This window comes from Patagioenas fasciata, chromosome 16 (assembly GCF_037038585.1).
Source record: "Patagioenas fasciata isolate bPatFas1 chromosome 16, bPatFas1.hap1, whole genome shotgun sequence".
Taxonomy (NCBI): domain Eukaryota; kingdom Metazoa; phylum Chordata; class Aves; order Columbiformes; family Columbidae; genus Patagioenas; species Patagioenas fasciata.
Genome location: NC_092535.1, coordinates 3303832 through 3328980, shown reverse-complemented (window position 1 = coordinate 3328980; position 25149 = coordinate 3303832). Strand labels below are relative to the sequence as shown.

Sequence of the window (25149 nt, the reverse complement as noted above, 5' to 3'; positions counted from 1 at the left end):
CTCTCAGCAAAATACATTCACAAAGGCTGGGCCTAACTCCTCAGACATGACAAAATCCAGGAAAGGCCTGTCCCCTCGCTGAAAAAAGAAAAAGCTACACCTGCCCCTTGCCGAGTTTTACTCTTTTGCACAATTCCCGGCTGTACTTACGGTTAGAGGGGAAACAGAGACAGACATTGAGGCAGTTCCGAAACGTAAACCAGTTAAATCAAACTCAGTGGCATTTTTGGTATTATTAAAAGAAATTTAATATAATTTTTAAATTAAAAAATTCAATCTATTAAAGACATTGAGTCAGGTGCTAATACTGTCAGACATACCCTTTTGGCATGAGTTTTACATACAACTTAATTTTTTATGCATTGCTTCAACATGTTAAGAAACTATCTTTTCATACTTACAGTAGCAATAAAGTCAATTCCATACAATATCAAATATCCTTTAAAAAAAAAAATTAAATATATTAGACTCTGATTGCCAAAATGCCATTTTATACACAAAGCTGCTAATACAATATACAGTTCTTACATTATTTTTTTTTTTCCACATAAAATACGTTTCATCAAGTTTTATTTGTACATCATTTACTACTGATCGATGGAATTACGAATTATTGCAGAAGGCTTGCCATCTTTTGTTAATATCCTGTACACGCAGCCGTCACACCGAGCTGCACCGGGGCTACCGACGCTCCTATAGCCCATTTTACACTGCAGTCTAGAGGCTGAAGATGTAGAAGTGGCAATACTAAGGCTGCATCTGCACTAATGAAAAACCCACATCTCCCCTCCAGCTGCGGGTGGAGATATTAATAATTGCATTGGTGTAGGTTTGGGAACAGGGATCTTGAGCAGTGTCTCCTCTCCTACAGCTTCTGCAGTTGCAAAATAGCAAAATATTCTGGGTGGTAATTGTGCCACAGCAGATGTTGCCTGAAGAACCCAGCGGTACTCAGATCGTGGGGGCACTGAGAAGTCCGTCACCAGTTTGGGCATCGTGAAAACAGCGGAGTAAGGCTGAATAACAGCCAGGGACAACAAATTCTGCTGTACAGCCAACAGGCAAAACAAGATAAAAATGTAAATCCTAGCTGTGTTCTGTAGTAAGAGGCTAGACCTTGCTGCTACAAGCATGTTCTGGGCTCTGCCTGTAGAGAACTGCTTTAATAACGTAAGTTAACATGATTTGTTAACTTAGAATGAAGACTGTGCATTTCTTTTCTGTGTATTTAGGAAGAGAGAACTGGTGATCGTGAGAGAAGATGAAAGAGCAAAAAAATCCGGTATGCTCTGATCTGCGATCCCCTTGCACAATAGTCTCCAAGTTGAAGAACAGCACCGCGTAGTCACCACAAACCTTCCTTCCAGGGACTAGTTACCGAGTTACCTTTAGCAAGAACGATAAGGCACAGAAACATCCAGACGCAGGGAGAACACCTTCCAGCGGACGGACAACAGCTCAGCTGCGGCTCCCTGGAGACCAGCGCTATTGCTTTCTGGGTTATTCCTGTTCCACGCTATTGCTGATTTAGTTTCAGCAGAGATGAGAGTAAACAGACCTCCAAGGATAAAGCAAAAGAACACTAAGCAGAAGCTGTAATGCCATTTGGGAGCTTCTAAGTGTTTTCAACCCCATGAAGTAAGACCCCGCTCAATAAACTAGCAAATTTACAGCCTCCATGGAGTATTGCACTGATGTGTTATTGCTGTTGCCCTGACGTGCTCTTTTTCCCTACCAGGAGCCCCTCATCCTCGTGGTCATTCAACCACACCTGCAAGACGGTACAGAACCACATCGGCTAGAGTCAGTTCTTCCCCAAACTGGGAGGATTTTCAGATTCTGGAGCACCACAGAAGTGAGACTAAATGGGCAAAAATCACATCACTTGAGACATGAAATACAGATGCAGGTCCGATGTCAGATCCCAGCAGTGGTATTGAGCCCTTATCTAACATTTCGGTGCTGGGACTTTCTCGGTTGAGCTCAGTAAAGCAGAGACACCTTTTTTCCATCTAAAAAAAGCTCCTTCAACATGGAAAGTAAAGGGGCTCTCATCAACCAGCCAGTGGCTGCCTTCAGCATACAAGAAGATATTGCAAGCAGAAGGGTTGTTCTCATGTGCAGCTCTGCCTACAGAAGACCCGTCAATACATCCACATCCTCAAATCTTCGCGTAGTCTGTATGAACAACTACAACCTCTGGATTACTGCTAACAGAAGTAGGACTCCAATCTGACCTTCAGTCTGTACATAGATATTTACTGAGCCTAAAAACACTGAGCACAGCATAAACCCCTCCAAATCTTCCTCTAATAAACCAAGTGCTTGATGTGCCAGTCACAATATGATTTCTAGTTTCTACAGCTTTTTAGCAATATTAAGATACAATGAAACAGCCAAGTGCCTTCTGCTATGTACCTCAGAGCTTTCCACTGGGATGGCCTTTCAAACACATACATATAAAAACGCCACTACTGGTGTAACACTGCTAACTTTTATAATAAAAAGCTCTATTCTTAGAGGTAGGCTCCTACAATGCACATGTAGGAGTATCTATGTATTTGTTATTCCCCCAAAAGCCTGTTTGTCCCTACAAAATGCTTTACCAGAGGCAGGTTAAATATCCACTTTGCAGAATTGCTCATCCCAGACCTAGAGCAAACAACTCTGCATGCAGCGTGAACTGCTGGCTTCTTCCCTGAGCGTATTTCCAGTGCCCCACAGGCAGCGACCATTACATCCCAGATGTCACCAACACATAAGGATTAATCCATTCCAGGTCACTCCTTTGCAAGTTCCACTCTATGCAACTTCAAGCCAAAGCCAGCAGTAGATAAATACTTGCCATGGCTGGGAAACATATCCTGGAAGATTTATCATTACCGACTCTCTTGTCTCATAAGAATTTATTACATTTGATCAGATGCCACCAGACTTCAGCGAGCATGTTAGCTTACAGTGATAAAGCCAGGAGAGCTGTATTACAGCCAATTTTACAATTACAATGTAAAGTCTAATTAGGGGGATGTTTTGTAATCTACAACCTGTAATATTTTTTGCCTGATAGTAAATCAATTGTTGCTTTGCTCAGGATCACAGCTAGAGGGATGAGTTCCTGGAACTCTACATATAAACAGAGTGAAATACTGACAGGCTAAAAGCCGTTTGTCTAAAATGGATGGGTGTCCTACAGTTTTAACAGCTCTCAGTGAAAACAAGCCTCAAGCTCCTCACCACTATCACGTTCAATGATGTTGTTTTCATTTGCTTGCAGTCAGGTAGGATTCAACATACTCAACAGCAAAAAAATTGCTCTGAGAAGGAAAAGGGCCCAGCTCCTCCTTCCTCAAACAGGGAATGGACCAAATTTTGCACCACTTACAACCTAGTGGATAGCGGCACCGGAATTTGTTACAGAGTCCAGAATTCTCAATAGGATGGATGTGGAGAGATGAACCCCACAACTGCAGGAACAGAGAAACCTTAGAGATCATCTCCCCGTTCAGTAATATCCAGGCTGCACTCGGTGTGATCTCAGAATAATTTTCTCGAGGTAACCAGAAGTCTTGCTGTTAACCACACACACATGCAGTGAAGTCTGTCCAGTTACCAAATCATCTTATTCCTACTACAGAATTACTTTTAAAAATCCCTCAAGGTTAAATCAAGCACAAAAGTATTTTCTAGTCTTATATTTAGCATATGTGTTTCAATAAGGGAGGAAGCCCAATTTCTCTGAGTGTTTCAAAACATACAAAGAAACCCCCTGCCTTTAACTGAACCGAGGTTTTAAGAGAGTCAGATCAACTGCTACCATTTTCTAACCTGTTATTAGAACTGGTCAAGGAAGAAAATAGTATCTTAAAGAGTTCAAAAGAGTAAATTGTCAGCCTGGTAATGATCTCACAGGTCCAACAGTGTTTCTGGTGTGGCTGTGGCCTCGAGGAGCTGAGAATGAGGAACCCAGAGCCCCATCCCATAAAACATCCAGCTCCAGCACTGGGCTGGATTTGATGGGGAGCAGAGGGTAGCACTTAACACTCACCAGCAGCCTACGTCAACTTTTTATAGCCTAAAAAAAGGAAAGGCTGGGAGGATTCTCACAGGAGGAGTGAAGCGTAATGTTGATGTTTGACAGCTCTCAGCTACAAGGAAGACCGGTGGAAGCTGCATTTGCTGTTGCTTGGAAAAGCACAACTACATGAGCTGGATTTAATCCATGGTGGGTTACAGAGTTTGGAATTTACACCACCTGAGAAGACACGCATTCATGCAGGCAAACTGTTACATGTGCAATAGCCCCTCTGTGCAGAAAAAGGGTTGAAGATTTACAGTTATTCTCTAGATACAACTTGTTAACTCAACTGTGGCCAGTTCCTCAGAGCCGTATCCCTGGGGCTCTCTCCTTTCACCTCCCCCGGGTACGCAAAGCCTGAATTTGCTGAGGAGCCAATGCCAAACCCCTGGGTTACACCAAGCAGCTGTTTCTCAGGTATTGTCAGAGCTGACACAAACTACACGAACACCCAGCAGAGAGGCTTTGCTAAGTACTGCATGGCACTACGGGACTCCCTTACACACAGAGGCATTTAAGTCTTCTGACAGCTGCTAATCTCAGCTGACGACTTCAGCATGAGAGCTGGAAAACAGACAAAAACCAACCTCCTGCCCTGCTGCAACTTTCAACTACCAAAGCGATGATTTAACTGTTATTTATCAGCCAAAGACTGCAGGTTAACACAAGCGTTGTAACATCTAGGGAGATCAGAAAAGCTTTCATGGCATTTCTGGTTCGGCAAGCCTTTCCTCCTCGTCCCTCTCGAGCCCTGTGGTTCTGGAAATCCAGAAAAAATCGGAATGCAAAAGCATACTGCCCCTAGAATCTGTGTTGAGCGTACAGAGTAAACAAACAGAATCAATAGGAAAGTGAGATCAGCAAAAGTCTTTTCAGTTTTAACAAATTAAGAGTCTAAATAGTACAAATAAGTTTTTTTAAATTACTTATCCCAATGTAGACCTTTGTCAGTATTTTATTGCAGTAAAATTCTATTGCCAGGGCCCCTTATTGCAACATCAGTTTTAAAGCCTATGGAGTGAAGCCCGTTCCAGGAAAAGTTCTGCTTCAAACCTGATGGCAATCTGCAGTAACGAGTTTACAAGAGCAGAACAGGACCCCCCAGCACAGTTTTTGATGGTGAAGGGATAACACCTTGCAAACTTCCTAAAGCAAGCACAGTGTTCACGCTTGCTTGTTGCTCAGGCCCTGTAAGTGCTGCATTCAGCTGTACGGAAAACAGCTCTGTCCACTCTTGCAAACCCCATGTGGGGGTTGATCTCCCTTCCAAGATATTATGCATCACCCAAGAGTGAAAATTCAGGTCTGAACTGTCACCTTCCAGAAGCTTGGTGACTTCCAGCAAGAGGCTCAGATGCAGAGATTATAATTCAGATCTTTTCTTCATTCCAAGGCGTCTCTTGACTTCCTGAGGATGGGGAGGCAGCACACCATATTTCCCTTTGCCATGGAGCAAGGCTAAGATGACTCTTTTTACATCAAACTGATGCACATCCCTTCCTCTCCTGAGAGCCTTGCTCCACATGCATTACTCATTCAACTGCAATGGAAGTAATTGGCAGGGTTAAGTACAATTCAAGATGAACGTGGCTGCTGCAGTCAGGATGTCCAAATTCTCCCCTTGGAACACAAACAACCTGGCCGCTGTGATGGATCCAACCAGCCCACCCACGTCTTGTTTCCTCTGGGGTGAGAAACAGATGAGACTAGGAAATTCTGCAGCACCCATGCACCTTCTCTTCCATTTCCTCCATGGGAGCTTTGAATTTCAAGAGGGGTGGATCACCACTGGCCACTGTGTAATACACCGAGGTCCCATTGGAGCTGTAGGGAGAAGTCCTGGATCCGATTAGGTGTGACTTGGCCTCACCCCCATTCTCAGCAACTCCTGCCACGCCGCTGCTGAAGTGGGTGCTGAGGAAAGGGTGGTTGAGGAGTTTGGCTGCTGCCCGCTGCCGCTTCAGTTCGGAGAGGGTTTGGTGGTTGTGCTCCTTGTAGGCGCCCCAGAACTGCTGCGTGTCGGGGAGCCCGGGGTTGCTGTAGGGCAGCATGTGGCCGGGGTTGCCGTCGGGGTCAGCGTGCATACTCCAAACGTCCCCGTTGGAGAAGGTGTACTGGTAAGGGCTGGCGGATGCCATGAGTCCATTCTGCAGGGGGATCTCAGAGTCACACTGGGTGCTTTTGTTTGCTAACTCCGGAAGGAGGGAAGAGTTCTCCAGCACTGAATTCTGTAACAAGAAGACATGAAAGAAGAGCATATTCCCCTATCCCTCGTAACACAGTTTATCCTGTGAGTACTTCCTAAGCCTGCTCATACTCAGCCCTTCCACCAGACAGGTATTGTAGCACAAACACTGAATTCACCCACTGACAGCACCCTGTAATGCTGTGAGCCCCAGCCAGGAGCGGTTCCCAACCAGGAACATGAACTCAGAAGGACTCACCAAAAAACCCAGGTACACATATTAATATAACATGACAATAACTGAATTAAAAACAAATAACTGCAAAACAAGACTACAATTCTTTTGCAATTACCGATTTGTCAGCTGTAAAGAGAAAATGTACATACTGTATTTTCTGCTAGGGCTACATCTCAAAACTATGCAGCTGTAAATCCAAAGCAGTCTTTCCACCTGAGTGGGGTATGCCAATTTATATCAAATGAGGATTTGATCTTTTGCGTACATCTGACGGATGAGGTTTACTAATTTTTTAGCCACCTTCCACCCCAGGGCACCCATTGCTACTGAACCTGCACTACCAGCCCTCCTCGGTGACTCCCATAATACGGAAGAGATTCCTTACAGGGTCTGTATTCTCCTGGTCAGACCGAGTCTCTCCAATTTCTCCAATGAGACCTGAGTTTCTTCCTTCTTCTGCCACCCCCAGTTGCTGCCAGACGATGGCCTCTTTCTCGCACTCCTTCCTGTAGAGGTTTGTTCGGTCCGTAAGGCTGGCCCTCCTCACCACCTTCCTGCGGGACAGGGACAAGGGACAAGGGACATCGAAGCTGTGAGCAGGACATGACAACTCCTCTTACCCTGCAGCTCTTCTCACCTCGTCCTCCCACCTCACAGCCTCTCCCACTGGAATGGAACATGAATTCAGGCTCCTGGCACCCACACAAAGCAAAGGCACTGGTGTGGATATTAAAGGTGGGAGGAATTGTAAGGAGTTTTAATGTAGTACTGCAAATCTGCTTTCGATCTCATGCGGCTCACCTAATGGATCTACTCTGCAACCAGGGGAATATACGTAGAGGGCAAGGGCCCACGGGCTCTTCAGGGAGTTCTGTGGTCTGTGGGACTGATTTGGTGTCTGGTAAACATAAAGACCTGCGCAAACTGTCTCAACACAGGATCTTGGCCATAAGAAGTACTACTGAAGAGCCCAAGTTAATCCATTTGAAACACTGATTCCTACACACCAGTATCAGTGGCTCAACGCGGTGAATTCTCACCACTTGGTTCTCTGTTCAGAGGAGTTCTTACAACAGCACAGACCCAATTTCCCCCCAAAGAAACACCATCCCTTGCTAGTGAAAGAACCACTCTTCAGAGCATCTCTGCCTTCAGCACCTGAAAATCAGCTTCTGCTTTTCAGAGTTGGTTCAGAAAGGACAGACGGGTTGTTCTTTGTATGTAGGGTGCTCTGCAACCACACCTGGGTGGCCAAGAACCGCACCTGGGTGGCCCACAGGGAACAACGCGCTTACCCCCGGCTGCCAGTGCTGGAGGTCCTTCGACTCAGGGAGGATTTATGTCTCATCTGAGACTTCATGATCACATCGTGTTTGTGTTTCAACTCCAGAAGTAAGACTTTGAATTCCTCCTCTTCACACAGATCTACGGCATACACAAACCAAGCCATTAACTGGACAGTTCAAGCGTGGTGCCATTAACATCACGTTACTGTTAATAACTGCACCTTCCTTCTATTTACAACTACAAATGCCAGGAGGAGAAGAAGGGAAATTTAAGCTGAATATGCTTAGCACATTAATATTTAAACAAATGGTTTGGATAGCTAAACAGCACCAGAAAAACAGAGCTGCTGATTGTGACAGCCTTGCGGTGATCCAGCTGTTCAGCCAGACTTTGTCCTATCTCTGCAGCATGTTGTGCCTTTACCCATGGAAGGGTGAGAGATACATTGACTGTATCAATGCTTCAAGATGGAGGAAAAAGAAATATCTGGAATTACCAGACTGCAGCTCCCCTGAATGCAGCATATTTCTCAATTAAGGCTCAGAACACCTTTTGCCAAAAGAAAATGTGGCACAAGGTTATAGTGCACATGGTCAGATGCTAGCACTTTGGAAGTTTTACTTGCAATCTGTTCTGAGACTTGTGTGCTTTCGCTTTCCTTTCCAGCCTGTTCTAGTTTACCACACTTCACTGCATCGAAGCAAAGTTAGACAACTGTCCTAGGGCTACACTCAACAGGTCAGGTCCAAGACTACAATACAAGGCCAGGGAGTCTCCCAAGCACAGGTGCAGAGGGATAATAGGAGCGGAAACACACAGGAGAAAGACTTGATGCTTGAGAAACTCCTTTTCCCTTGTTTTTATGAGCAAGAAGTGTTTTCACAAGTAACAAAGTAGGCACTTTAAAACTTCAGCCCCAGTTAAAGTAACTAACTTGGATTCTGAAGACACCTGAACAATAATGTTGATGCTTCTGAAAGCACCATATGAAGACTCCAGCACGCTTAGGGGGAGAAGTTTTTCTTAGTGATCTCTATTTTTTAAGCTTAGTGAACTCACCTATTGGCATCTCATCCAAAGATGTCCTGGCACTCAAACTAGCTCCATGGGACACAAGCAACTCAGCCATCTGCATCTAGAGAAAGAAAGCCAGGTTCATCAGGGTATTTTAGGTAAATACTGTCCTCCTCAAAGCTGAACAGGTGGAATAAGATAAGAAGCAATGGCGTGCATGCTCAACTCGCCTCAAATTATTCTGGTATGCGTGTGATGTTAAACATTGCTCCTACCATCCAACTGCTCAGACATACTCTCCCCAAACTTTCTCAGCAACGGGTTCTTTTCAGAGCCCCAAAACCCTCAGCTGACACTGTCCACTGAGTCCAGCCCTAGTACAGGTTTCTTCCATTTGCAGAGTGCTCCAAAATTGCCCAGGCAGAAAGAAACATCACCCTCAGACATGCCATTTGCAACAACATCCTTACCTGTCCCCAGAAAGCAGCAGCGTGAAGCGGTTCCCAGCCATCCCAGTCCTTAACATCCAGGCTTGCTCCCTGGTCAAGAAGGACTTCAGCTGCATGCAGATAACCATTGGCTGCAGCTATATGCAGCTAGGAGACAAGGAACAGAGCATGAACCACCTGCAAGGACCACGAATGGTTTTATACACCAAGTTTCAGCTGAATTTCTTGGATAACCTCTGAGTCTAGATCTGGACAGGCAGCACACTCCACATTCAGCAGATGCCATCAGGTCAAAAAGCAGGTTGTTCCTGTTACTAAAACTCAGTATTACCTGCATATAATGCTGTTTGGGGAAGACACGCCTTATCAGTTGTTAAAATAACTTACATATATGGGTTAGAAAAATAATTTTTCCATATTTTAAATCAAATTATGTCAGCCATACTCATGGACAGAGCCTGTTCCTACGTGACAATAAACTAAAACAGGGAAAAAGATCAAAATAGCTTCCTCACTGCTCTCAGTGACCTGTACACATTGATTCTGTATAATTCCTGCCATGGGGCAGGTTTTGTAACCTGTGGGCTGAAGGAAGACAAGAGTGAAGCCGCAGCAGTTTCACTCACCAGTGTAGCACCTTGGGCATCAGTCCGGTTCAGGTCTTGTCCAGTTGCAAGTATGTCATGAATATCACAGATCATGACCTGCTCTGGAGCAGCCCGCATCTCATTGATCCTTTCCTGTGTAATTCCTGTTGAAATTCAGAGTTAGAAGAGTTCAAAAGGGTCATTGTCTCCACTGGTTGATTAAAATTAGACTTAGGATTTGTGGCTGAAATGACCTCACATCCTTTTCAGACACTATGTAGCTAAGGGGATTGCCAGTTGTCCTTCACCCTCATCATTACTGAGGAATCAGAGAAACTGGGCAGAGGTGGGTTCCAAGAAATTATGCCAGGCAGCAGCTCTCTGCTTTTGTCCAGAGGCAAATCAAGAGCAGAGAAACAAGGTAATTTTTAGTACTACATTGACCCATTTTTGTATTTTCTATGAACTCAGTCTCCTTACCTTGATAGGCCATGCAAGTCTCAATGACATCCAGAGTTGGTTCATCTTCACAGAGGTCATACGGCATGTTGCCATCCGCATTTACCGCCAACAAGTCCGCACCGCTGCAAGGAGAAAGTGGAGTTACACGAGAAAGGACTTCAGACATCCCAGAGCAGACGGCACCAAACGCTGGGATAAATGCTTAGCAAAAACTTACTGGGTTTAATAGCTGCCCAAACGTCACCAAGATTTGTGTGAGATGACAAAGACTTGAAGCAAAGCCGTGGAGCTATGAATGGGGAGGATAAATTCCAGAAGAGGACGAAAGGCAGGACGTGACACCTCCTGTCCTCTCCTGAACTTGGCACTGGACAGACCAGCAGTTTCTCAATGATCAAAGCGATTTATTTGCTTAATTTCTGGTAACAATGCTAAGCAACTACCAGGTGCTTGTTATCTGGGCATCCAGCAGTCCTTCAGTGGAAAGTTCACAAGGACCAGAAAACTTGGGAAAGATACGGGTTGAAGAGTGGAGGGAGCCCTCCATCTAGCCAAGGGCATGGTGGCGAAAACCAGTATTAAAAAATGTGTCCTGTCAACTGGTGAATTTTTATTTCTGAGTGTCCAAAAGCATGTCTCTAAGTGCTTTAGTGATTCCAGGAGGTCACTACTGGGAAGTAAAATTGCCAGTAAATTGATTGCTGTGCCCATATTCCCATACAGTAAGAAATTTCCAGCCTCTTCTGAACTGCGGTGATTTAGCCAGCTGTTAAATATTTTCTGCTGAATTCTGATCTACTTTGACAGTTACCAGCCTTGGAAGGACAGCAGACAGTATCCATCTGCATTTAGATTCCTGTTTCTTTCCTTATTTTTGCCTCTCTGCCTGAGCAGAGCAAGCTACATTGAAACTCCCATTTGCAAAGTACCAGCATTAGTATAATCAGCAAATAAAAAAGCAAGACACTGGACATCTTTTGTGTGCCGCTTCCTCTGATGGTCTGCAAGGGTTCCAGGTCCCGTCGCCAATAGCATTGGCTTAAAAGGTAGCATTTAACCAGTCATTTGATATTTGACATCTCCTGTAAAGGAGAACTTTGATTGTAGCCAGCAAATTAAATCGCCTTATTCCTTGGAAGTCTAGGGGAAGACTGTTTCTGAGTATAGGGTCATGACATTAGGCTACTCTAGTCCAAATTCACTGACAACTACTTACCACAGGACAGTCTATGACAATCAGCACCATAAGCTCCAGCTCCTCACCTTGCCACCAATCCCCATAACACTCCCTTATTTTCAATTAAGAGTCAGGAATGCACTACATTGTTCCACATTTGTTTGCTCCATTTTTATGCCCCCCATTCAAAAACTTCCCAGCCCAAGTGAGAATGTCCTCCAAGGGATGATTTGCATGCTCTGCTCCACATCCTTCATTATATAGCCAAAGAAGGGCCAGATTTTCAATGCTGGTCTCTCAGATGACAGTGTCATGGGAAGGAATGTCCCTCCCCAGGGAGGAGCAGCAGGCGCTGCTGTGCGAGGCAGCACGTTAACGCTCCCAAAGGACACCATGTCCTCTACACCATCGCTCCGGGAAATGGAGAAGGCTCCCGAGTCAGGACTACCTGCTCCAGACAGGATTTACAGCAGGTGCTCATTAAATGCTGCACATGAGACAGCTCAAAACACATCTGGCTTCTTCCTTCTTGCCAGCAAGTCTAGGAAAGACTTGAGCTTTATTTAGGGCCTTGGTAAAGTCAAGTGGAAGGTCCAGTGCGAGCACCAGTGTCACACCACTGGGGAACAAACAGTACAAGAAGCTAACTGGTTCCTAATTAAGAGCCAGTAAGACAGGTCACAAAGTTCACCCAAGTATGTGAGCTACACAAAGATGTTGCTGTCCTCCTATATCAGTGTCTCTTTGGCTGTGGCTGGAAGACCTGAAGCTGTATTTAAGAGCTTGAAGGTGGATCGTGCTGGTTGCTCCTATTTCTATGCATCGAGTGATTGTGGTTCAACAAGCACAAACACAGACATTTACACACCAGAATACAGACAAAAAGCAGCAAATTCTGGCCCAGTCTCCAGAAGCTTCATGAAACTGAGTCATTTAAGGTTTTACTGCATCTCTCCTCAGCCTTTCTGCTCTTCCTCCTCCACCCCCTTGCCCCATGCAGGAAGGACTCTCACGAATAGCCTGAAAGCAGGGAATAATCACCACCGCTGCAGTCTTACAAGGTGCTAAGCAGTCTCGGTTTCCATCCACAGAAGCTGTGGGTAGAATCAGATCTGCAGAAAGGGACACACAAAAAGCCACCTACTGCTGGATGAGAATCTTCACCAGGTTGATATGACCGCATGTGGCTGCTGCGTGCAACGGAGTCCACAGCTCGTTGTCCTTCGCGTTGACATTGGCCCCATGGTTGAGGAGAAGCTTGACTATCTCTTCATAGTTGTCTATGCAGCACTGGTGAGGAAGAGATGCAGACAGATTGTTTTTTTATTAAAACTTTGGGAAGATGAGGCTCATACCTGCTCAGTTGTACCAGGGTACCTGCATATTGAGACCTGCTTTATATGGCAGTGTTTGGCAACAAGCATCCCCACCAGAGTTAAACACCAGCTGGAGCACAGCAGGTGAGAAAGGCACCATGCAGAACCCCTACACTGGGCAGACTGAAGGTCACTGTGATTTACAGGGTCTTCTGGTTTGGGGGTAGAACCAGTAGGGAACAAGAGCAAACATCAGGCTGCCCAGGGAGGTTGTGGAGTCTCCTTCTCTGCAGACATTCAAACCCGCCTGGACACCTTCCTGTGGAACCTCAGCTGGGTGTTCCTGCTCCAGAGGGGATTGCACTGGATGAGCTTTCCAGGTCCCTTCCAACCACTGACATTCTGGGATTCTGTGAAATATGCACACAGCTTCTGTCCCACTGGGTCTTCCATATTCAAGAGCAAACATAGCAGAAATTCAATGTAACCAGTTTAACCACATACCAAGGGATGAGCTGACAAGCTGACATTCCCTTTTCTTAGGGAAAATCCCACACACTGGCATGTGATGAGTAAAAGTCTTCTCAGCAGCTCACGCTACCTACCAGAGTTATCTGAAAAAATGCAAGTTGGTTTCTCAGAATTATGAGATACTTCACAGGGCACCTTTCATTTCCTGAGAAAAAAATAATCAGCATCCTTGATGCACTGACACCACAGTCCCAGAGGCAGCTGCAAAAATCACCTCAACCGCTTTCCTTTGGGGAAGGTGGAACTCGCTCTTTGATCCACCTCGTGCTCACTTCTTGACATGAACACGCATATGATAAAGACACTAAAATAAGAATAGTTCTTGTGCAAGAAGCCTGGTTGTGGTCTAGACATTACTGCAGACCCACACGGGAGACTCGCAGCTCAGCAATGCAATATGGGCTTGTAATGGGGCTGAATCACACCCCACAGCAAGCATTTTAGCAGCTGAGTGACAAGGACCTTTTATGTATTTCTGTTTATAGTTTGTATATGGAAGTGAGGTTAAAATCATGCCTGTCACACAGCCAAGTTATCACAGAAGCATAAGTTTCATCCTCCACTGGAAGCCACTGCTAATGGGCAATAGTGTTGATGTGGCAGCTTCTCCCTCTGCAGGGATTCAATTAATTCTAGCGGATGCAAAGTTCCCACCTCAACTCCCAAATGCACCTTTACAATAACAGATCCTTCAGTGGGCAACGTGGGATCCTCCCTGGCTTCAGCAGCTGGTGATGAACGCGATGAGGCTGCTGTCTCTCTGTGTGCACAATTGCATCTCATCAGAGAGGTGCTGGGGACCTTTTATTCTTCCAGGGGCCAGTTCTCATTTTTAAGCAAACATCCACCCAGCTTTGAAGAGAGCAAGTGACTTGCAAAAGAGTCAAAAATCCCAAGTCAATGGGGGCATTTAGAGCAGGGACTAACGGAGAGAAAGCCACGAGTCCCCGTTCCGCCCTCGCAGTGCGTGTGACAACTGTGCCACTGTTTCATGGCAGCGGAGGCGGCAGCTGCCAGGCACAGCGAGTCCCGGGGGAATCACTCTCCTGATGCTTTTGCACCAAAAAACAAGACTTACAAGGAGGGATGGGGACAGGGGCCTTAAAATAACAGAAAAACCCTCATGGCATCAGTGCAGAGGCTTTGAGGAAGGACACAGACTTACACACCACTCTGACAAGTCTTTATTTTACTGGTGATCAGCTGCTGCCATCTCATTCAGGTTTCTGGAAGCCCCTGAGCCTGCAGAGAGTGGCAGCAGGTGCTCCAAACACCCTGTGCATCATTTATCTAAACCAGTTTCAAAACTCATGGGTTGCCAAAGTCTCTAAAATTGAGTTAATCCACTTTAAGAGTTCACAGCCCAGCCCTGCAAGGATTAAAGGCTGGGAGAAATGCTCACATCTGAAACCCAGCCCCAATTCCCGAGCTCTTATTATCACTGAACAAAGTCTGGGATACAGCAAGAGAAGGGTTTGATCTCAGTTTGCTCCCCAAGAAACAGGATCACCAGCACAACATGGTGAAGTTTCACTGCTTTGACTGAGCAACAAAGTGAAATAGCAGTTTCTTTCTGCTCTCCCCAGCAGGTCTGCTCAGAGGGCAGCGGGAAGATGTGACTGATGGTGCAGGGAGCTGTGACCTCCTCCCACGCCTCACCTGATGCAGTGCAGTTAATCCGTCTTCATTGCACAGGTCTGGGCTGATGTTGCTCTTCAGCAAGTAACACACTGTAAGGGAAGAAGACAGGAGGAAAGGAGTCAGATCAGTGATCCCGACCCATCTCTTACTCTCGGTTGTCCCAGCGTGGGCTGAGCTGCAGGAGACCCCACGGTCAAGAGCTCCACACTGGCGTGAATCCACAGCCACCGCAGTGCTGGTGAGCAAAAAGCCTTCTTGGTTTTACCCAGCAGAGAGCACCAGCACACAATTTTCTCCCAACTTCCTTTCAGAGGAGACTTTGCTGTTACCCCTCTCATTTTCATATGGTTGTGCTGGAACAATCTACGTTTTTATCTTGTGCTTTGCAACGCCTGCAAAATGCAACCCAGGAGAGCTCAGAGGCAACCAGTGATTTTTGGGTCCCAAGTTAAAATCATAAGTGAGATCTCTCTGGGGGGGGATGAAGTTATCAATCTGGGACGAGACACCCAATACGTTCAGGGGTCCGCCCAATCTAAAATACCCCAGGGTTGCTTTGGACTCTTCACATGAGCTGTTAGGTATTTGAAGAAAGCTTCCCAGCAGCTTTACTTTTTTATTGCTGCTTTGGGGAGAAAGGATAAGATTTATTCCATTAAAATGCAAATTTCTGAAACACATGAAAAGCCATCAGCCTCGAGGTAAAACAAGTTTGCTCTAAGGTACAGGTCTTGCATGGGGTAATAGCAAAATAGGCTGGCAGGGGAAGTAAATTAATAGCAGCACCAGGAACTCTTCAAATTCAACACTGCTGACAGAATTTGATGATCTATACCCATCTTCTGTTGTTTACTTGCTCCTTCCCTGCTTTTTCTCCAGAGCTTTCACTACCTAATGCTTTTTTCACCTCAAATGTCACTGACAGCACAGCACAAGCCCGAGGTTCATAATCATCTCCCTGAGGCCACGGTAGCAACAGATATTCAAGTTCTGTCTTACTTGGTGGCAAGGATGCAACTATTAAGCAAAACCAGAGCTGCAAAATAAGGAACACTAACAAAGCTAAAAGGGAAATCACCATCTTCAGAGCTGGCAATTGAAACGGCAGCAAGGTTTGTTGGTCCCAAAGAACCTACAGGCTCTGCTGCTGCTTCAGACCCATGGAGCGCGGCCCCCCTGTTAGAGGGAGCCCTTTGCCCAGCACATCACGGCTGCCCCTGGGGACACAGCACCCCTGGCATCCAAAGCAGAAAATGGAAAACACGTCCACAATGACATCAATGTTGATTTATGAAGCTTTGTTTAAAAGACCTGGAAAACGCACTCGCAAGAGAGACAAATTGAATCAAAGTGAAATTTTGTTTGAAAGCCAGGGGTCTGACGTTCCCAAAAAGGAAGGCAAAACAGAACAGAAGCGAAATAAAAGACTTTACATCATGGGATCATTTCACCTGACTCAAAATGAACGCTGGAATTTACGTTTGCTGGAAATAATTTCAAGGCATTGACACCTGCTCGATGAAACCGATACAAAAGAGCAGAATACAACAAAGAACAAAACTCATCCCTCACCACGGAGAGTCCAAAGAGTCTGAGGTTTTTCCAGCCCTAAGCCCAGTGCAGGAAGCCCCACGCCTACGTGCGGCTCACAGCCCCGACACTCGCATGCTTGACAGTAACAAAAGCCCCACACGCCGCCAGTATATCCAATTTAATGACCGTGCTTCTACTGTTTCTGGCCAGCCCCAAGCTCCTGCTCTCCTAATCCAAGCTGAGCGACAGGCGAGTCATTAGCCAGTGGAGCTGGTTGCCTGTTATTTGCTTTAGATGCTCTGCCATTAGGGTTTTAATTCAATCTCAGTCATTAAGGAGCCATCGTGTACAAATGACACGCAGGTCCATAATCATGTTTTGCCTGATTATGGAGATTTGGACAAGTAGATGGTGGCAGATAAATCTTAAAAGTGCTGTCCCTCTATGGGAAGAACAGTAGCATAAATACCAGCTTGTTACGCAGTGTGGCATTTTGTGTTGAAGGCTCTGTGACTGTGCCTTGACAGAGCCTGTCCTTGAAGGGTTAAGATTCAGAGGAGGATTTATCTTACCCTAAAGCAGCTTTGACTTCTCCAGCAACCCCCGCAGCATCCATCGTGCTCGCATTGCACCTCCCTTAGCTCCCATCTGCCCTGGACACCAGCTCACCCGCAGCCCTCAAAACATTTCCCAGTGTCTCCCAACACACTGAAGACCAACAACCACAAGACATCAGAAAAGAGCACAGAAAAGTCAGGTAATGCAGCTAGGTGTAGATGTGATACCGATAAGTCCAGGTAAACACGGCTTGAAGAAGAAATGAACCTCCTTTCCAACCAGTCCTAAGCTGGAGTTGGCATCTCGGGGTTCAGCAGGGGAGCGACAAATCCTGGCTCTCGTCCCCGAAGTCAGAGGGATGTTGCCTTCAGTATTCTTCATGTTCCAGACAACAAACCCCAACAGCTAGGCACAAGTTTCCAACAACTCTGATTCCCTATTTCATATGCCCCCTTTTACAAGCGAGGGGATTTACCCAGAATCTCACCAAGCTTGTGGCAGAATGCAGCCCCGATTCCTGCCCAGCACCCGGGCATAGGGTGGCAAAGAGCAGCTTCATCACCCCCCGCTCCCTGCGGACAGACCTGCAAGAGGATTGTGGAGAGATGACCTGGACACCTTCCCCACGGGAAGAATGAGTCCTGACGAACTTCAGGAGAAATGTGCATTTGTGGGTTTTCCGGTGGAACAGGAATAGGGGTTGCACAAATGCAACACTTTGCAGTGCTGGAAGCCGAACACTCAGCTCCGGTGCTGTGGCACTGCCACCCACCCAACTCCACTGCTTAATGTGCAACACAAGGGACAGGGACCTGAGCAAGCAAAGGGCTTCTCTTCAAATCTCCAGTCATGAATGATGCCACACAGGTAGGGAGTACACGCTTCAGCTCGCAAGGACACAGATTAATCACTCAACACCAGCTGATCGCCTTCTGTCAGCTACAGCCTCGGCACATCACTCATGAAATAAAGATTCCCCCATACACACAAGGTATAGCGTGGGGATGGGTCCTCCGTGAGCCCTCTGCGAGCTGAGGTCACCCCGAGTCCAACAGAAGAAGTTTTTATGAGTCACATCGGTGTATTCAGCAAGCAGCAGCCTCCACTCTAACACTTATGATTAACTTCTTATAGAGAGCTCAGTGCCTAAAGTGCTGAGCTCTTTAAAACCTGTCCTTCTTGGCGTGTAGGCGGGGGAGGTGGGGAGAAAGGGCTGGGTGCGTGGATATACTTCATGACATGTCAAGCACAAGTTGTGGGAAGCGGTTTCGAACGCATAGCAAATGAAGGAATGAAAATGATTACAATAAGAGCTGGGTGAACAAACTGTTGTGAATAATTCATTGCAAATTATATTAACTGAACAATCACTCAAATGTATTACCCATTATTCTGCCTGCTCTGCCTATAATTGAACCTCTCACACGCCAAGATGGTATACATTAATCTTCAATTTATATTTTATCATTCACATCTGTGCTGTGTTAAATGGAAAACGCTCCCACAACAGCTGTGAAAATACATCCTAGGTTTTAAGTCACTCTCCATCACAAGTCCCGGGGCAACCTCAGACAGATTCTCCTCCCTGAACACCACGAACCCCCTTCTCAGGAACTCCCTCTCCTCCCAAGCACATCCAAGCCTCGCTTATTCTCCCCAAAACCCATAAATCAGGGGCAAGATGAAGAACCTACTACAAAGGCCCTGAGGAAAATTCAATGCGGGCTAATCAGCTCTCTCACCTGAAGAGATATTCCAGCACAATCGTTTTTCATCGATGTTACTCCCCACTGAGTTTGCACCAGAAACAGCTTTTCCTGAAAATTTCCTAAACTAGAAAAAGACTTTTCCATGGAGGAAAAACTGCCTTTGTCAGTGCAGTTCCCCCTAAGTCAACAAGCTACACCATACAATTCTGGATATTATTACACTCCCATTTATTTAAGTCAATAAGCTACACCATAAAACTCTGGATATTATTACCCTCCCAGCTTTTGCATACCTTCAGTATTAATAACTCATCAGAGAATAAGCCAACTGATATGGATACTGGGTGGGGAGGTGGAAAACCCCAAACACCTTCCTGACAGGAGGTCCTGGTTCGCCCCAAAAATACATAGTGGCAAACTGTCCATACTGGAAAGTAGCCTTACCTGTGTGCTCTGAGTTTACATGCACACACAGGCCACTAGTTTTTAAATATCCAGGTTTATATTGATCCTTTGCACTCAACGATTTCTTTTTGAAAATATTTAAACTTTTCTGATTCACTTACTGGTTCTCGGGCCACCTTTAAAAGCTACTGTTGCATTGAATAATACTGCAGTAGAATAATTCTTGTACATTTACACCTGATTTCACTGAATAAAATGAAGTTTCACTTGGATTAAGATGCACACTTTTCCACATTGGCAGAAGTCACTTCCACCCAAATGTAGCTCTAGTCAAAAACCCAGTGTAGCAGAAGAAACTCTTCCCAGCATCACTTGTAGTGAGATACTGGAGGTGCCTGTGCCACATCGGTGCGTCGGCAAAGATCGATCCCCCAGCTGGCAGGCACAGCCCTATGGATGGGCTCGGCTACTTCAAAGCTGCATTCTTCCTGCTACGGTTCCGCAGGGATATTTATTACACAGGAGAAAATTTGCCAGGAAAACAGCACTGAAGCTGTGAGTGCTTTGCCAGCCAAGTATCCAGCTTCCGAACACAGCATACCATGATATTCGCATTTAAAAGTGAATCTAAACCCTGGGCAATAACAGGATGGACTTACGCAGTGTACAACTGAGTATATACATCCTGGTCCATTGAGAAACTCTGCAGCTCCCTTCAGTTTTTTGAAAGACGAAAAACCCACAGTAAAAAACCAAACCAAAACAAACCCAAACCGCGCTCAGACAACTTCTAACATTGAGTACACCTAAAAATAAGTACGGCCCAGTTTGCCTGCTGAGCTAGCAACTGAGACAGCCCGTCGTGGTTGATCACCAAGCTGCCTCGGGAAGGTTCAAAGCCTGCTAAGACACTTCCCACCTACTTTTAGCCAGGCACACACGTTCCTTCTAATATACTCACAAAACCTGGGAAGTTTGGGAAGATGCCAGCAGAGCCCCATCTGCTTCAGGCCACATTCACACAGGCAGGGACATTTCATGCAGCTACACTCAGCCCAGGTGCTGCTTCTGTCAAGGAAAATCTATTTCTGACTTCGATGCTTCTTGCTCAGGGGGGGACACCCTTCCCGAGCCCCAGAGAGCGCCCATCGCACGGTCGGCTCTCCCCACAGAGCTTAGAAGCGTGGGCACCAGTTCATAGACAGGTTTTATTCTGACAGCAACTGAAGGTTGTCCACAGCTCGTCTATTTATTTAATGTGCAGGGTCCAATTTTTTCTCCCCAACTTTGTGTCTATTTCAATCGATTTTTGCTTTATGCTTTTCTCCTGCCCATCACTGTGCTAGCAGAGCACCAAGAAGAATAAGGTGACAACCACGTACAGCTGCGTCTTTGATGAATACATCACAGCCAGGTGCCCAAACCCAAATGCAACCCACATTCTTCTTGTTCTGCATCTACAGGACTTCAGGCTCCGATAATTCACTTAGTGCTAGTGATGCTTGAGTATCTTTCTTTAATGGCTGCCATCCACCTGGGATTATTCGGATAAGTAACAGCGTGCAATTCACCCATCTGCAACTAGCTATGCTCAAAGGATGCAGCAGAAACAAAGCCAAGCTCATTTCCATAGAGAAAATAAAAATCAGAGAATACTGCCATCTGACAAGCCCTTCTATGGATGTAGCATCATGTTTAAAAACATCCTCATCCTTTCCTCCTGCTCAGACTAACAGTGAAATTGGTTCACACAGGAGGTATCAAATACATAAAGGAAAACTAAAGTCAGAGATTATTTTGTTGTTTTCCCATTCCTCATCCGCATTTTGGTATGTTTTTTAAATAGACGATAGGCTAAGGGATAAGGGGTTTTCCCATTCCTCATCCATTATTGGAAGCATAAATAAAGCATTTTGGTATGTTTTTTAAATAGACGATAGGCTAAGGGATAAGGGGATAAGTGTTTTATATAACCTTCGGGCTCAGCTGCCTTCAGCAGGATTTCTGTGGGCAGGGAGCCAGGAAAGCAGATTCCCCAATATCATTGTGACAGTGACACCTGGGCTGCCAAAGAGCCTCCTCTCTTGCTAAGAGACATTTTGGAGCAGTTATTTTCTATGATTGCTGCCTGTTTTAGGAGTACCACAATAAAAGAAATCAGGTCAGACCTAGGAAGCTATGGATCAAGGAGACCCAGGTCGAGTGTCCCAAGGGTGACTGGGAAGCAATGCTGGCTTTTCGGGTGCGATGGTGCTCTGCAGAAAGCACCGATCAGCACAGAGCACCACCGGGAAGTGGGACGTGAGGGACAGCCACATCCTCCAGCAGCAGCTTGAGAGGAACCTGCATCCCCACACGAAATGTTGGGTTTAGTGGTGCAAGCAGGCAAGTGACACAACCCGCACCCCTTCATATTTCAGGCAGAGTTAGACAAAGGGCACCCAGAGGATCAGTAAAGGCTCAACCTGGACCTCCTGTTCTCCTACTGCTCCAGCTACTTCCAGCTTTCTTCCTACAAAAAGCTCTTCTTGGAAGCCATGACAACACATGCAAATCCATTCAGACAACACAACATCAAAGCCTTTTATCTGAGTAGCACAGAGGATCCCACTTATATACCTGTTCAGAAACTACTTTTGATGTATTGGACCAAAACCCATCTACTGAGACATGCAGCAGCCATCACCTGTGATGTTTGTACTAAGCTTGTTAGAAAATAAATCTTTCAGGGTACCAAAAGGCAAACACAGCAAAAAAAATAATTGGCTTCAATAGAAATTACATCTTAAGAAGTGTTTAGATAAAAGGGGGCAATGGTGTCAGGAGGTAAACGTTTGCAGCTGTCTGAGTACATGAAGAGCTTCCTTGTTACATCCACACAATAACGTAACAGGTGACCTGAGGAGCAGAGCTGCAAAACCCTGCCAAACTCCATGCAGAGCCAGCCTGCCAGTATTTGCAAGAGGATACTCTAATACGCTCCATGCAGCAGGAAATAGTTCATATGGCCATTTGAAAGTGTTATTAGGTTCCAGAATCAAAAGCCTCTGCCCCAGCTCGTATTTCAGGCATCCTATGGCCTCAGCTAAGCAGCTGTACATTGACCTGAACCACATGAATGTTTTTCAGAGTCTCAATTATAAACCCGGAAACTTTCTATTTAGAGTAACGCAACAGAGGTTTTGGTGGAGGGGTGGGGAAATACAGCCCTGCTGTTCAAGCTGCCCTGAATTAGGACCAAACCATTCTCCAGAGGGACAGGCTGCTGATCCAGGAGCTCACTGGCAGCCCTGGCTCTCCCCCACTTCAGAGACCCTTGCTCTCTGGTGTGCATCTCTAACCTTACCCTGCTTTCTAGAGAAGCTCCAATTGCTCTGGTTGCTTCGGTACCTTTTCCACCCTCAGCAGCATCCACTCTGACTTCAATCAGCACATTTTGGGTTTGGAGAGAAAAACAAAACAACTTTGTTGCTCTTTTAGTTTAGGCTGAGTACATTGGGGATGAAGATCTTTAAGAGCTACAGGACCAAACTACATCCTTAGGTCTGCTCCCTTGGATCCCTGCATTGACAGAACAGGGTGCCACGTAGCCAAGGTCTAACCGCCCGCCTAAGGCAGAAGCACGGTGTGCCGGGACACGCTCTGCAGCGCAGCCCTCTAGAAACCAGCCTGGCGTGACATTGCAGCGCCCGGAGCAGCTCCAGCCCCAGCTCACACCAGCCCAGATGTGTCTCACACCATTACACCCCATTGGGAGCCCGCCGTGGGCACGCCAGGAGTTAAAGTGTAACCGGCTAAAACATCACCCCCTGCTCAACTGCACCATTTCTTACTGGAAACACGTAGTGCTGGAAGGGAAATGTCTACACAAGCAGAAAGTCCTCACCTTTTTTTTTGGTCTAATAAAAAGAGATTGTGGTTTCCTTTTTAAAAGCAAACACTACAGAAAGAAAACTTTCGCACAAGTTTTGCAGCAACCTGAACTTTGCCAGAGAAGCGCCAGTTGATCCTCAGCAGCCCTTCTGCTTTTGCAATCTGTAATTATTCCGTAGCGAATTTTACGCGATTTCGGCGATTTGAATTTCAGAGGCTTTCATCCAAAGATCTCCAAAAGTGCCACTGCCGTTAGCAGAGCGAGCTCCAGGCTGTCTCCTGGGATTTTGCAATCAGTATTCACTTCATTTCACAGATATGACATCTCAGCCCGAGTTAGATCTAGACTCTGGAGGCTCAGGTTTCTTTATCAAGGTCATGGTGACAGGCCACGGCACAGCTGTGACAGTGCCCTTGAGTCCCAGGTCCCAGCTCTGCCCCTTAAGCACAAGAACAGTCTCCTCTTGCCCATCCTCTTGGTTTTTCAGTCAAGAGGAATTGGGCAAAGCAGCTGAAATCTCAGCGGTAACAGCTTGGATGGCAAAGAGACCCCGAGGCGAACCTTGTGTTTGGGAGAGTTTGGTAACTGTGTCTATGTGTATTTTATGGAGAGAAACCACAGCCGTGGCTCAGCAGCAGCTCTCGGCTGGCTCGGGAAGGTCTCCACCGCTCAGCTGGGACCTGTTTGCTGACCACCTCCAGGACCTGGGCTGGGAGACGGGGATTGTCACAAGAGGTGGGGAGCAAGGTCATCCAAAGGCCTTGTGGAATGGCAGGATGCTTCACAGTTAATTACAAATCAGGAACGATGCCATCACCAACATGGAGAATGAAGCACATTTGGTCACCGAGCCTACCTGTGACAACCATCCTTGATCTTCACCAGTAACCCAGCATGGACAACCTCTTTTTTATTTCCCCTCTCACAAGCTCAAGTCTCAGAAGTCTGGAAGTTTTCAGGGCTGGTCAAATCCCACTATTCCCTCAGAGTTTCAAACCACTTCTCTTTCAGTTGTCATTTCAGCACCTATCACACACAGACCAGTCACCCCACCTAGAATGCCTTTTTTTGTATTAAGGAAAATGCACATTTGATTCGCTTTCCAGGTCAAACACCTCCAACCCCAAAGCAACCCCCGATGTCAAGCATCACCGCTGCACTTGGGAGCTACCACCAGCCACCCAGCAACTGCACAAAGCCCCACGTCGAGTGGCACGTTGCCCCACGCTGGGACCTGGCCTGGAGGCGCCAGGGATGCTTGCACCACCACATAGCAAGCAGGAGTATGTCCAAGAAACATGTGCATCCCAACTCTCCATGCTGAAAATTTGTTTTCAACATCAGCAAAGGGATTAGAGAACCGCAGGGACTGCTCTCCTAGCCCCTGGCAACAACAAAGCCTTGTCAAAGAAGTCAAGACAGTTTATCTGTGAACACCATCATCAAAGGTATTCAGCGCTGCAAGGAAACGGGTTCATACATTTAAGAGATGAATCAGAAGTTAGCACCTCAGCTTGGCAGAAATGCAGGGTGTTTTTCATCGTTACAGTAATACTCATGATCAATGAGACAGGCCTAGCAGAAAGTGTAGATATAGATTTCGACGAGATACAAGGATGAAATCTTAGACTAGATATAAGGAAGTTTGTTTGTTTGTTTTTATGATGCAGGTGGTGAAACACCAGCATAAGTTGCCCAGAGAGGTGGTGGATGAACCATCCCTGGAGACATCCCAGGCCAGGCTGGACGGGGCTCTGAGCAACCTGAGCTGGTGAAGATGTCCCTGCTCATGGCAGGGGTGCCACTGGGGGAGCTTTGAATCTCCCTTCCAACCCAGACCATCCTGTGATAAGGTATATAATGAAACGTGTGTGATGGCTGCTGTGCACAGATGACTCTGGTCCCCCAGGCCAGGGGCTGAAACTGGAGACCATCCACTTCATGGGCCATGGGTCTGATCCAGTTGAGGATGATCTGCTGAATAAAGATCACAGCATAAATTTGCTGCAGGTTGCTAGTCATGCAATTCAAATTTAAGACTCATTATCTTCATCATCCAAGCTAAAAAAAGAAACTACTACTACCACTAAAAGAATAGTGGACAAAAA

General features: G+C 46.2%; 1 protein-coding gene across 1 annotated transcript in view; it reads right to left on the bottom strand.

Annotated features, from left to right (window-relative positions):
* Positions 1-238: 238 nt before the first annotated feature.
* The window catches only part of PPP1R16B (protein phosphatase 1 regulatory subunit 16B), a 42987-nt gene continuing 18076 nt past the window's right edge, over positions 239-25149 (bottom strand). Inside the window, exons 2-10 of the mRNA XM_065849622.2 lie at positions 14981-15051; positions 12619-12764; positions 10316-10419; positions 9875-9999; positions 9270-9395; positions 8845-8920; positions 7794-7923; positions 6884-7052; positions 239-6303 (exon numbers count right to left, since the gene is read on the bottom strand). Of these exons, the coding sequence (XP_065705694.1) occupies positions 5782-6303; positions 6884-7052; positions 7794-7923; positions 8845-8920; positions 9270-9395; positions 9875-9999; positions 10316-10419; positions 12619-12764; positions 14981-15051 (1469 nt within the window). The 3' untranslated portion in view covers positions 239-5781. The remainder of the gene's footprint in view (positions 6304-6883; positions 7053-7793; positions 7924-8844; positions 8921-9269; positions 9396-9874; positions 10000-10315; positions 10420-12618; positions 12765-14980; positions 15052-25149) is intronic.